General features: G+C 41.5%; 1 protein-coding gene across 2 annotated transcripts in view; it reads left to right on the plus strand.

Moving 5' to 3' along the window:
- The window catches only part of LOC145415692 (integrin beta pat-3-like), a 111,067-nt gene that overhangs the window by 80,768 nt on the left and 16,378 nt on the right, over window positions 1-13,921 (plus strand). For both annotated transcript variants that reach the window (XM_080284907.1, XM_080284908.1), the window contains exons 11-12: window positions 5,183-5,282; window positions 6,016-6,181. In XM_080284907.1, coding sequence (XP_080141033.1) covers window positions 5,183-5,282; window positions 6,016-6,181 — 266 coding nt within the window. The remainder of the gene's footprint in view (window positions 1-5,182; window positions 5,283-6,015; window positions 6,182-13,921) is intronic.

A 13,921-nucleotide genomic window follows, 5' to 3' on the forward strand; every position in this document is an offset into this window, starting at 1 on the left:
ACATCCTAAACTTAGAGGAATACAACATATGGAGAAGAGATAGGAACTTAAGAAAAAGAAGAATTATAATATTAACTGAGAAAAATCTAAAAGTCAAAGAAATAGAATTAGATATACTCTCACAAGTAGAACTGATTGGAGTAGAGATCAGTACAACTGAAGGGAAAGTAATTGTAGCCAATTTGTACATGCCACCCAAGTCAAACACATGGGAAAGAGACGCGTATGAGGATCTGGCAGAGAATACAATTCAGAGTTTAAGATCATTACTACATAAAATGGAAGAGAAATCGGAAAATTTTACTAACTGGAGATTTTAATATAAATATAAATTGGAATACTCTAGATATAATAAGCCAAGAAAGCTGTTGGGATCAAAAGCTCCTGGATATCGTGTAAGAGTTTTTCCTAACGCAACATGTAAGGGAAAGCACCAGAAAAAGAGGACTCGATGTATCCTCAATGTTAGATCTCATATTTACTAGGCAAGCAAACAATATTGACAATTTAATATACCACCCTCCATTCGGCAAAAGTGACCATGCAGTACTAAATTGCAACTTCAGGATAGCTTATGACAGAGTTAACAACAATGAAAGTTACTAAAAGAGCCTAAACTATAAAAAGGGAAACTATCATGACCTAAAGAAGTACTTCTTAGAAACTGATTGGGGAAAGGAGCTTAGAGGACAAGATTTAAATGCTGTATATAAAAAATTCTGTGAACTTTATGAAATAGGAGTCCAGAAGTACATCCCAAAGCACAAAGAAGCAGAAAAGAAAATAAAGAAATGGTTCAATACAGAAAGTAAAAAATCAAAAGAAAAAAAAGATTTGTTGTGGAATAGATACAGAAGATACAATAGTGAAAGGGCACATAATAATTACAAACAGGCAAGAAACGATTATATAAGAATAAGGAGGGAAGCCCAAAAACAGTTTGAGGAGGATATCATAAATAAAAGTAGAGATCAACCAAAGCTATTTTACAGCTACATCAGAAGCAAAACTAAAGTAAAAGATAAAATACAATCCATTACGGACTAGGGAATCGCCTATACACAAGAGAAGGATATTTGTGAAGCACTAAACAAGAAATTCCAATCAGTTTTTACAGAGGAAAAAAATTTTGAGAGGGATTATGTGGAACATGCATGTCCACACATACTACCAGGTATACAAACATCAGAAAAAATAATACAGGAGGAGTTAAGTAAATTAGACAAAGGAAAAGCAAATGGTCCTGAATGAAATTTCATGTTGGGTACTACGTGAATGTGCAAAGGAGTTAAGTAAACCATTATTTTTAATTTTCAAGAAATCCTTGAGTCAAGGTAAACTACCTGATATTTGGAAGAAAGCAAACATTGTTCCCTTATTCAAGAAAGGGAATAAACAAAATCCACTCAACTACCGCCAAGTATCACTAACCAGTGTTGTAAGCAAGGTCTTAGAAAAGGTTATAAGAAAAGCTTGGGTAAACCATCTAGAAGAACACAGTATGATAACAGAAAGACAGCTTGGCTTCAGAAAAGGAAAATCATGTGTTACTAATTTGTTGAGCTACTATGACAGAGTAACAGACACATTACAGGAAAGAGAAGGATGGGTGGACAGCATCTATTTAGATTTCAAGAAAGCATTTGACACAGTACCACACCAAAGACTTTTATGGAAACTGTACCATCAAGGAGGAATTCGAGGCAAACTGTATTGTTGGATGCAAGATTTTCTCATAAGAAGAGAAATGAGAACAGTACTAAGGGGAAATTACTCATCATGGAAAGAAGTGACTAGAGTACTACAGGGCTCAGTGCTGGCACCAATCATCTTTTTAGTGCATATAAATGATATAGACAATAACACTGGAAATGAAAGCTATTTAAATATGTTTGCAAATGATGCAAAAATACAAAGGAGAATTACTAACATAGACTCTTGTAAAGAGCTACAAGAAGAATTAAATAAACTTCATGAATGGAGTAATACATGGCAAATGGAATTAAATGTGGACATGTGTCATGTAATCAAGTTTGGTAAAAGTGGAACAAGACCTGATTGGGATTATACGTTAGGAAATAAAACCCTACACACATCACAAAGAAAGAAGGACCTAGGTATGTTTATCAATAGCAGACTATCTCCGGCAGAGCACATCAGTGAGAAGGTACGGAACATGTATACACTGCTTGCAAATATGAGAATAGCATTGACACAGATAAATAAAGACATGCTATGAAAGATAATAACATCATTCATCAGACCAACCTTGGAGTATGCATCAGTAGTCTGGAGTCCTCATCTCAAAAAACACATAGACAAGATTGAAAAAGTTCAAAGGGACGCTACAAGATGGGTACCAAGCTTAAGGGATCTAAGCTACGAAGAAAGACTAAATAAACTGAATCTACCAACACTACAGGAGAGAAGGAAAAGAGGTGACATGATTATGTTATATAAATGCATATCAGGGAAGGAGAAAATAGACATAAATGATTACTTAACCTATGGGGAAACATCAGCAAGAGGACACTACAAAAAACTGCATAAGAAGAGAGGTGATAAAGACTTAAGGAAATTTAGTTTCCCAACTAGAGCAATTGATCAGTGGAATGCACTACAGAATGAAATAGTGTGTGCCAAAACAATTCACAATTTTAAGGATATGTACGATAAATATGGTTTAAGACACGGGACAGGACGAGCTTGACTCATTCCTGTAAAGATACAATTAGTTAAGAACAATTAGGTAAGAACACACACACACACACACACGGCTACAGTATATATATATATATATATATATATATATATATATATATATATATATATATATATATATATATATATATATATACTGTACAGTATATTATGAGCTTCAGTGGTAAAGTGTGCGTTTTCGTACACTGAAGAACGAGGGTTAGCACCCCGCCAGGATAATAAACTTTGGGAGCGTTCTTCGGGCCACGTACTGCATTGACAGACACAAGGGGTGCTGTGGTTGAATCAGTGTCGCATACTGTAAAGTATGCTTGCACACAGTCGGCTTGCGCTGGCCGATTACACTTTGTTCACAGACTACACACACATCGAAAGCCACTCCAACACAACAGATACAATTACAAGCACTTCTCACCCTACATACAATCTCTACTAGACAGCCTAAGCCACTTGGTGGAGATACATTAACTGTATCGTCCCCACTTCGGTCAGGATAGGCCGGTCATGCAGTGGACACTCAAACGGCTGGTGAGATGAGATATACTGCATATATATATATATATATATATATATATATATATATAATTCCACCTTTTATTAATTGAATTTTTTCACTTATAATGGGAAATAGGGCGCCATTAAGCCCTAATAAAATTTTCTAGCATAGAAATGTGGAAACTTTCTTGACCCTGAAATTTGTTGTGTATAAAATGCTGTCCGAATCCCACCATAATAATAAAAGCCAGCCAGAAGAGAGGGCGTGAGTGTGCTAGGCAGTCCCCAGGCCCTGTCTTCCCCCTTACTATTTTTTAAGTCAGTCCAGATCCCACTGACCGGGCCAAAGTATGGCCCGGCCTTCACTGTAGGTGCAGAAAACTTTAAACGAACGAAACGAACGAACCCACCATAATCCCGTCAAGTTTCCATGTCTAATATTATAGGAGTAAGGTAAAAATATTACCACCGTAAATTTATTTTTACATACATAGAGTTCACATATCATTCTGATATTTTGCAAGTAGTCAGTAAAGGCCAAGACAGTTCGAGCTGACACGAGCCGAATCAAGCCAGTTCGAGCGTGTCAAGCCATATTATAGACAATGAAAATTTTACGGCGGGTGTAAAGAAATTGACTTCTTCCAAAGGCGAAGTCAGTGACCCTCGACGCGGCTGAGCCAGAATTAAAAATTGTGTCCGTTTGTTTGTCTGTGCTCCAGAGGTCGCAATTATGGATCTATTTTGATGATTGAGGTGTCGAATAAAATCTCCACATGACAGTGTGCCCTCGTCAGAGTGGCAGGTTCAGAGCAACATGGTCTAGTGACAAGTGACGTCTTTATATACTGGCGTATTGGCATAAACTAGTAGCAGTGGAAAGGGCCTTCACAATGCAGTAATTTATGTCTTTATCACAATGTCGGTACAACCCACTAGAAACGAACAAATAAAAAAACAAAACTTCAAACACGCGCCTGTGTCTCACTAGTTAATTAGGTAGAGGGGACAGGTAGGTAGGTAGGGAGGGGGGTAGGCAGGGAGATAGGTAGGCAGGTAGGTAGGTAGGAAGGGGAGGAGGTCGGCAGGGGAATACTAACTTAGGGAGGCGCTTAAGCAAGAATATAATTATATAAATAGGCAGGAAGGTAGGTATGGAGTCAGGTAGGTAGGCTGACAGGAAGGAAGGTAAGTAAGGGAGATAGGTAGGGAGGTAGACAGGCATGAAGGTTGAGAGGGAAGTAGGCAGGTAGGAAGAGAGGTAGGCGGGGAGGTGCATGGTCTGAAGGAGGATAAGTAGTTCAGGAGGTAGGTAGGGAGGTAGGTAGGCATGAAGGTTGGGAGGGAAGTAGGTAGGTAGGAAGAGAGGTAGGGAAGGAGGTGTACGGTCTGAAGGAAGGTAAGTACTCGTAGTTCAGGAGGTAGGTAAATAGAGAAATGTGACAAGAAGAAATGCAAGTTAATCCATTCACTGCCGAAAGAATAATTTACACCTTAATACCTTCTGGTGAAAAGATCAGTCTTACAAAGTGGTGGTAAATCCAGAGATCATGGCATGACGAAGAATTTTCTGTACACTACATGAATCATACGAGACTATTTCTCCTGACCCTAGCGTGGCAACACACAGCTAGTATAATAACCGAGATGACTCAAATTCAGCCTGTTCGACCTCAGAGTCTCACGTTCTGTCCTTCAGGGTGGAGACTTTACCTTGTATATATTGTACTTAATGAAATCAGACTGATGCTAAGAGGACATTGTCTTTTCTAAAGATGAGGATAATATCAGTATGAATGACAGCGTATTGGAGTAATGTTCTCGCTACGACGAAGAAAAACTAAGGACACATTGTACCATATACATAGCGTCTTATAACGCTTGTAACGCAGGTAAATTTCGTTGTGTAAACTTCTCTCACACAGGATTATAATTAAACTCTCTCTTTTATCTGTTCTCGTGGCAGTGAGCAGGACTTGACCCTGTGTCGGGCTCCCAACTCCACACGTGAGTGTTCCGGCTTGGGACGCTGCAGCTGTGGCGTCTGTGACTGTTATGACCGCCAGGTGAGTTCTCAACTTCAACTGACTCATCGAAAACTTCCCTTTTCAAGCTTATTCCCACTGTTCTAATTTTTTTTTTCTCAGACTCTTTCCACACCATAGACTGTATTCTTGCTGGCATAGGAAACTGTAACATTTCTTTCTTAGCAATTTGTATTGCGTATTCCACTTTCTTTTATCTCTCTTTCTTTTTTTTTTTTTTTTCATCAGCCTAATTTGCATGAACACCACGATTGAGGATTATGAGTGTGTAATATGGAGAATAAATCGATGAGGAAGAAGTACTAGCAATCTTCAAAGTCAACAACAATACGGCCCCGTACTTTTCAAATTGCCTTTCCCCAGGTATTTTGATATTACAGTGGCGTGGAATGTTCAAACAGATGTGTTATTTATCATGAAATGCAACAGTTTCGGTCCCACCAGGGTCCTTTTCACATATGAAAAGGGTCTTGAAGGAAGTCCAGGTCGGGCCAAAACTGTTAATCTGCTCAGTACCAAATCATTTTCGCATGTGGGTATAGTTCTCCCGTTCATCTACTTACTCTCCATAAATCAGGAGCGAATCCAGGGAGCTTTTTTGGCTGCCAGAGAATCCTCCTTCCCTTCTCCTCAGTGGACATTACGTACAAATGATAGCATGTATTTTATGACAGATGATTCCCTTAGAAAGTTTACAAAATTACTTGCCAAGGATCTCACTGCTGACCCGAGCCTCACCACACTCCTCCTGTAGTTCATCCACGGGAAATACTGCAACTGCAACCGACGCAGATGCCTGTCGGGTGACGGCAACGAGTGCAGTGGCCATGGCTTGTGTGGCTGCAACAAGTGTGACTGTAACCCAGGATACACTGGCGACCTCTGCGAGTGTCCCGACAACTCACATTGCTTTGATTCAGGTAGGAAACCTGACAGCGGCATACGGAGGGGGGGGGGGGGAGGCAGGTGAGGGAGGAGGACCAGAGATACAATACATCAGATTTCATTATGTCATGGTTGTTTTGTTTCAAGATGGACAAACTGCTGCTAATGTTGCGGGTCACATTATTATTATTGTTGTTGTTGTTGTTATTATGATTGTGATTATTATTATTATTATTATAATTATTATTATTATTTTTATTATTATTATAATTATCATTATTATTATTATTATTGTTATTATTATTATTATTATTATTATTATTATATTATTATTATTGTTATTATTATTATTATTATTATTATTATTATTATTATTATTGTGGTAGGTGGGGGCACCCTTCATCCACCCACTTAGTTAACGGTACACTGTTTTAGGGTAGCTCTACAATGAGTGGCAGGTGAAACAATTTCCTGTAAACCAGGAAATCATTGACAGCACTGGGCGGTAACTTTATAACCAACCAACACGTGTTTCCTACGTGACAGTTAGCTGGTTGGCGGAGGGTTAGTGCCCCTCCCAGGAAAACAACTAACTAAAAATACGAACAAGAAGCCTCGGACCTGGACTGACCAACACGTGACGACTAAGGACCGAACAGAGGACATGGTATGGATTGCAACATTGAATGTGAGGGGTGGGAATAATGAGGTGAAAGAGTGAGAGATTGTTCAGGTGCTTGAGAGTGCACAAGTGGATGTATGTGGAACAACCGAGACTAAATGGGGAGGTGAGAGTGTGAGAGAATGGGGTTATGGATGGGGGATATGTACAGGAGTGGGTGAGAATGAGAGTGCAAAAGCAGGAGTGTGTATTGTTGTGTGCAAGTGATGGAAGGAGAATATATGAGAGTATGGATCAGTTGGCTCAAGGATTGTATGGGCAAGAAAGAAAGTTGGACTACAAATGTGGGGGATTGTGTGTGTGTGTATGCACCATTGCAAGATTGTGCAAGTAGACTGAAAGAAGAGTTCTGGACAAACGAGGAAGCAATCGTGGAAAAGTTTGAAAGGAATGATAGTGTTTTTGATTGGAGATAAGAGTGGAAAAACATGGAATGTGAAGGTGGGTGGAATAGTTGGTGAGTGGGGTCTGCCTGCAGAAGTGAATGATAATGGCAGTGCTCTAGTGGACATTTTTGCTGGGAGGGGGTTGGTGATAGCCAATACCTTCTTTAGATACAAAATGATCCACAGGTATACATGACGAGTGATGAGATGGGTGGGTGATGAACTGAATGAATGGAAGACAGTAACTGATAATGTGTGTGTGGATGATAGAATGAGAAGGCGTGTAATGGATGCAAGAGTATACAGAGGTTCGGGAAGTGGACTTTCTGACCACCACTTGGTGGCAGTGAAAGTCAAGGTTCAAATGAACTGGAGGAATAGAAGAAAGGCGGGACAGGAGGAAGTAGCTCATACAAGGAGGGTAGAAAGGTTGCAAGATGATGGAAAAAAAAGGCAGAATATAAAAGAGAAGTAGAGGAGTGATTGGGTAAATTTGATTTGAAGCAAATGAGGGACGTGGAAGGTGTGTGCAAGATATTCACAGAAGAAATCTGTGCAGCACGTGAGGTGGTGTGCAGGGTGAAGAGAAGGTGAAAGAGGGTTCAAGGAACAGCATGGTGGAATGAAGAGGTGAAAAACGTAGTGGCACAAAAAAAGAAAGCATATAGTCTGTGGATGAGAATCAGGAGTGTGGAGGAAGTTGAGAGACGGAAGAGAGAGTTATATGTAGAGAGGAAGAGAGAGGTGAAAAGATTAATAAGAAAGAGTAAAAAGTGAGTGGATGAGGAATTTGAGTGTAAAGTGGTGGGAATGTAAGAAAATGTTCTGGAAAGAGGTAAAGGGAGTTAGACAGGGTGATGAAGAAGTTTGCCGAGGAGTGAAAGATGAAAATGGTAGATTGCTGGTAAAGAGGGGAGAAAGAGTGAGTAGATGGAGAGAATGCTTTAAAGAATTGTTGAACATAGAATATGAAAATAATGCGAGTATAAGTGGCTGGGGAATGGCTGGGAGAAAGAGGGATGTGAGAGGTGAGGAAGAAAGCACTAGGATGGAAGATGTGGAAGCAACGAAGAAAGTCAAATGGGGAAAGCCCCAGGAATTGATGGAGTGTGTGGTGAAATGCTGAAGCATGGGGGAGAGATAGTAGTAGAATGGATGTGGAAGATGTGCAGATCGGCCGGGAGGAAGGTAGAGTCCTGAAGGATTGGAAGTCAGGTACAGTATAATTATTCCCCTCTACAAAGGAAAAGAGGAAAAAGAAGTGTGTGGTAATCATAGGGGCATTTGTCTTCTTAGTGAAAATGGGAAAAGTATATGGTAGGATGCTTTTTGACAGAGTTAGGGAAATAACAGAGGAATTAGTTGAAGAAGAAAAGGGAGGTTTTAGGAAGAGAAGAGGTTGTGTAGATCAGATATTCATTCGTAGGTCTTTAGTGGCAAAGTTTCTAGAGAAGGGAAAGAAGTTGTATGCGGCCTTCATGATTTGGAGAAAGCATATGACAGGGTGGATAGACAAGGATTATGGAAAGTATTAAAAATATTTGGAGTAGATGGGAAGTTGTTGAAGGCAGTGAAGAGTATGTATGAGGGCGCTAAGGGTGCAGTGCATGTGGGCAGTGAATTGAATGAATTTTTCTGTTTGAAGTTTGAATTGAAACAGGGATGTGTCATGTCTCCATGGTTGTTCAATCTGTATATGGATGGGGTTATAAAAGAGATACAAGGTAGGGCAGTGGATGTTGGAGTGGCCCTACTGAAAGAGGGCAGTGTTTGGAAACTCCCTGTTTGTTGTTTGCAAATGATTCTGTGTTATTATGTGAAGACGAAGGAGAGCTGCAAGGCTTGGTGAAGGAGTTTGGAAGAGTGTGTAAGAAACGGAATCTAAAGGTGAATGTAGGGAAGAGTAAAATTATGATCTTTGAGAGAAACTAAGCCGCTGAATGTGCAGTGAGGCTGTATGAGGAGGAGATGGAAAATGTGAGTGCATTTAAGTACTTGGGTAGTGTGGTGAATAAGGATGGAAGTTTAAAGGGTGAAGAGCTTGAAAGGGTACAACAAGGAAGAAAGGTTGCTGGTTCTTTGAAAGCAGTGATAAGAAACAAGGAAGTGAGCATGAAGGTAAAGAAATTGCTGCATGACAGTATTGTGATACCAACTCTAACGTATGGAAGTGAAGCTTAGACCTTGTTGGAGGGACATAAGTCAACGGTGTGAGCAGTGGAAATGAGTTATTTGAGAGGAGCATGTGGAGTCACATGGAGAGACAGACTGACAAATGAGGAAGTGAAGGAGCATTGTGGTGTGGACTTGGATGTGATAGAAAGCGTTAGGAGAAATGCACTGAGGTGGTTTGGCCATATGGAGAGGATGGAGAGGGAGAGACTGATGAAGAGAGTGTATGTGAGTGAGGTGGAGGGGGCGAGAGGGAGAGGGATGCCAAGGATGAGATGGAGGGATGGAGTGGAGAGGTATATGAGAGAGGGGGTGTAATGTGGAAGCAGGACAGTGAAATGGCAGGGAACAGGTCGACATGGAGGCGATGTGTTTGTGGCCTCCCCTTACGGGATTAAGGCGTCTGGTGATAACAGATAATCATTATTATTATTATTATTATTCGTTTCGTTTTTAAAGGCTCCAACATGCTTGCATGTGTCGGCCTTTGTCACCTTATGGCGGCTCTCCATGCTGCACGATCCATTGCAGCCTCCTTGTTCAGTGCCTTAACCCTGAGGTCACACTTAATGACCTCGTCCCATGTCTTTCTCGGTCTACCCCTCATAACCCTACCCCCAATATTAACACTTCTCACCTTCCTCACCCAATTATCATCCCCCATCCTCTCCACATGTCCAAACCATCTCAAGCTACCTCTCCTCATCACAACACCAATACACTCCAGTCCCATCTTACCTCTCAACTCTTCCATCGTAAACCCAGCCCCTCCAGGCCTTGGACGCAGGGACGCATTGCACATCCACCTAATCATTGTCATTTCTGTACGTCTGAGCTGGCGAATATCTTCCTCCTTCACTGCCCAGGTCTTACTACCATACAGCATTACACTCCTAACACATGCTGCATACAAAAACCCCTTAGCACGTAGGGAGAGTCCTCTCAATGTCAGGAGAGGCAAGAGCTCCCTGAACTTCTTCCAACCACTTCTCACCCTAGCCACTCTAGCCCCACCTCCAGCACACAACATGTCTCCCAAATAACAAAACTCTTCCACACACTCAAGAGATTCACCAGCAAGTTCAATCCTTTCACGGCTGACAATCTCCACCCGCTCACCCCGACACGCCGTATGCATAAAATCAGCATTATCTCGCAGTCTACCTCTGATACCACTACATCTCTTATGCACCCATTTATCACACACACCGCACAAGATGGAATTACTTCCCACGCCCTTGTGGTAAACTGCACATGGCCACTCTCCCTTGTCTTTGACAGTACCGCCACCAATCCTAGATATCATCACTTTTGTTTTATCTGCATTTACCCTTAAACCCTTGTGCCCCATACCATCTCTCCATTTCCTAAACCTTTCTTCCGCCTCCCTTTCATTCACTGCAGTCAACACCAAAACATCAGCATACAACAACTCCCTCGGGAGTCCGTTTCTAAAGTCACGTGAAAGGGCTTCAAGTCCCATGATAAACAACATGGGACTCAAGACTGACCCCTGATGCACACCATCATTCACGGAAAACTCGTCACTCAATTCTCCATTCACTCTTACCTGGGTGTGAGCACCTACATACATACTATTATTATTATTATTATTATTATTATTATATTACTACTACTACTACTACTACTACTGTTATTAATAAATGCATGTAATTATTATCATATTATCATCATCATCATCATCATACGGGCGGGGTGAAGAGTAGCAATGTCCAGACAGCCCAAATTTGCCACATCCAATGGGCCACGCTTCCTTTCACTTACCATTCAAGCCCCCAGAATCCTGGCTCTGTCTGATACGCCAAAAGCATTCATCACATACACGTATCCGACAGAGTCAGTCTGGAGCTGTCACGTTAAAAAGGGGTGCCAAATCCCTGATGATGTGCTTCTCCTCACAATATTCATCCAGCCAGCTCGATCTCTTGTCAGTTCTCTAGCCTAACCGACTTCCAAACCTCCCTTCCTCTCACACTCATCCACCATATCCCTCCACCTTTTCCTTGGCCAACCTCGCCTCCTCCCTCCTTCAAATTCACTCAGATATACCCTTTTCACCACTCTATTGTTATCCATTCTCTCCACATGACCATACCATCTCAGTACACTCTCTTCGATTCTGGTGTCCACAGACTTCCTCACTCCACATATTTCACGAATCACACAATTTCGTATCCTATCCACTCTCTGTACTCCACATACATTCCTCAGCAGTCCCATCTCCACTGCTGTCACTCTTGACTTCATTTTCATGCCACACCATAGTCTCACATCCATATGTTAATGTTGGCACTAACACTCCTTCACGCAAGCCTCGTGCAGCTGCAACACTCAAGCCTCTGTTTCTTATCAAGGCCTTCATTGCACCTGCTACTTTCCTTCTTTGTGTCACTCTACGTTTCACTTCTTTTGCACATTTTTCTCTTTTTTTCTGTCACTGTACCTAGGTATTTGAACTCTCTTACCAATTCCAGTCTCTCCATTCACTGTAACATCGCACTGGGAGTCACCTTCTCTCTCAGTAACCATCACTTTACTTTTTTCTACATTTACTCTCAAGGCACGACATCAGTAAAACTCTACACTAGTCTACCAAGTTCTTGTCTGGTATTTGCAAGTAGTACTGCAGTATCAGCATACAACAAATTAGAGATATTCCATCCATCACCATTCATTACCAGTGCCATCCCCCTCTCCATCACTCGTGTTTTTACTTCTCTCATCACCCCATCCATATACATATTAAACAACCATGGGGTCATCACATAACCTTGTCGCACGCCCACTCCGATCGTGAACCATTCACTTAGATACCCATTAACCCTTACACATGCTTCACTACCGTCATAAAAGCTCTTGACGGCACCTGGCAGCTTACCATCTACTCGTACACCGTACATGCGCAAAACCTTCCACAATCCTTCTCTGTCGACTTTGTCATATGCTTTTTCCAGATCCATGAATGCCATAAACACCTTGTGGTCCTACTCGCAAATATTTGATCCACACATCCTCTGCCATTCCTAAAGCCACCCAGTTCATCACTCACTAGGTTTTCTGATATCTCTCTTACTTTTTTCTATAATAATTCTTCCATATACCTTCCCTACCACACTCAATAAACTTATGGCACGAAAATTGTTGCACTCACTTCGCTCACCTTTATTTTTGTACAGGGGCACAATCATAGCCTTTTTCCACTTTGCTGGCACAGTTTCACTCATCCATGCCTTCTTACTTATCTCCAACAAGCACTTCATTCCGCTCTTTCCACTACACTTAATCATCTCTACATACACCTCATCAACCCCAGCTGCATTCCCATTTTTCAGCCGCTTCGCAGCGTTTCACCTATGCGAGTGTCACGTTTCCTGGCACTGCATTAATTCTTTGTACACACCCCAACCCAATGAAGTTTACAGTGGCTTTGCTGTCTCCATTCCCTTCATCCGGCCTTCAAAATATTCTTTCCATCTGGTCCTTACTTCATCCCCATGGGTTAATAGTCTACCACCTGCATCCTTCACACTATTGTTATTATTATTATTATTATAATTATTATTACTACTGCTACTACTATTACTATTGCTTGGACCTTGTTGGAGGGACACAAATCAAGAGTGAGAGCAGTGGAAATGAGTTATTTGAAAGGAGCATGTGGAGTCGCATGGAGAGACAGACTGACAAATGAGGAAGTGAAGGAGCATTGTGGTGTGGATGTGGGTGAGAAACACATTGAGGTGGTTTGGCCATGTGGAGAGGATGGAGAGTGAGAGACTGACGAGGAAAGTGTATGCGAGTGAGGTGGAGGGGGGGGAAAGGGAGGGGGAGGCCAAGGATGAGATGGAGGGATGGAGTGGAGAGGTATATGAGAGAGGAGGGTGTGAGGTGGGAGCTGGGCAGGGAAATGGTGGGGGACAGGGTGACATGGAGGCGATTTGTTTGTGGCCATCCCTTACGGGATTAAGGCATCTGGCAGTAGATAGATAGATAGACTTTTATCATCATCATTAGTGATTTTATTATTTTTATTAGTAGAATTATTTTGTGATGAATTTTTTTAAAGGATGGGACGAATCTCGTAGCTCTGTGCCCCGTCCCCCATATCCAACACTGGCATTGTAACCCACTGGTTAAATCCCTTCAGTCCGATGATGCATTGCTCATTTTTCTTTTCTTTTTTCGCAGTTTCAATGTTACTCAGCTTAGGGTAGGCTTAATGAACTGAAGGGATTAGGTAGAAACTTCACTTATCCCTTCATAAGTAGGCATCTGTTCTGAGCTAAATATTATTATTTACCATGTCCACGCTGCCCGTATTGTTAGCCGCATTTTCTTTCTTTCTTGTATTCTTTCTTGTTGTTTAATTGTGGCAGGTACTTCTACCCTGCTGAATTAACCGATTCCGGCCGAACTTGGGCATAATGACCAGTCTATGACCTAGTTGTGTCCGGAATGTTTTGGTTGCTAGGCAACTACTCACTGCATAGCAACAGCCGAAAACTCGCTTCTTT

The sequence above is a fragment of the Coenobita brevimanus genome, chromosome 103, assembly GCF_032717465.1.
Source record: "Coenobita brevimanus isolate Jiangsu-jjx chromosome 103, ASM3271746v2, whole genome shotgun sequence".
Classification (NCBI taxonomy): Eukaryota; Metazoa; Arthropoda; class Malacostraca; order Decapoda; family Coenobitidae; genus Coenobita; species Coenobita brevimanus.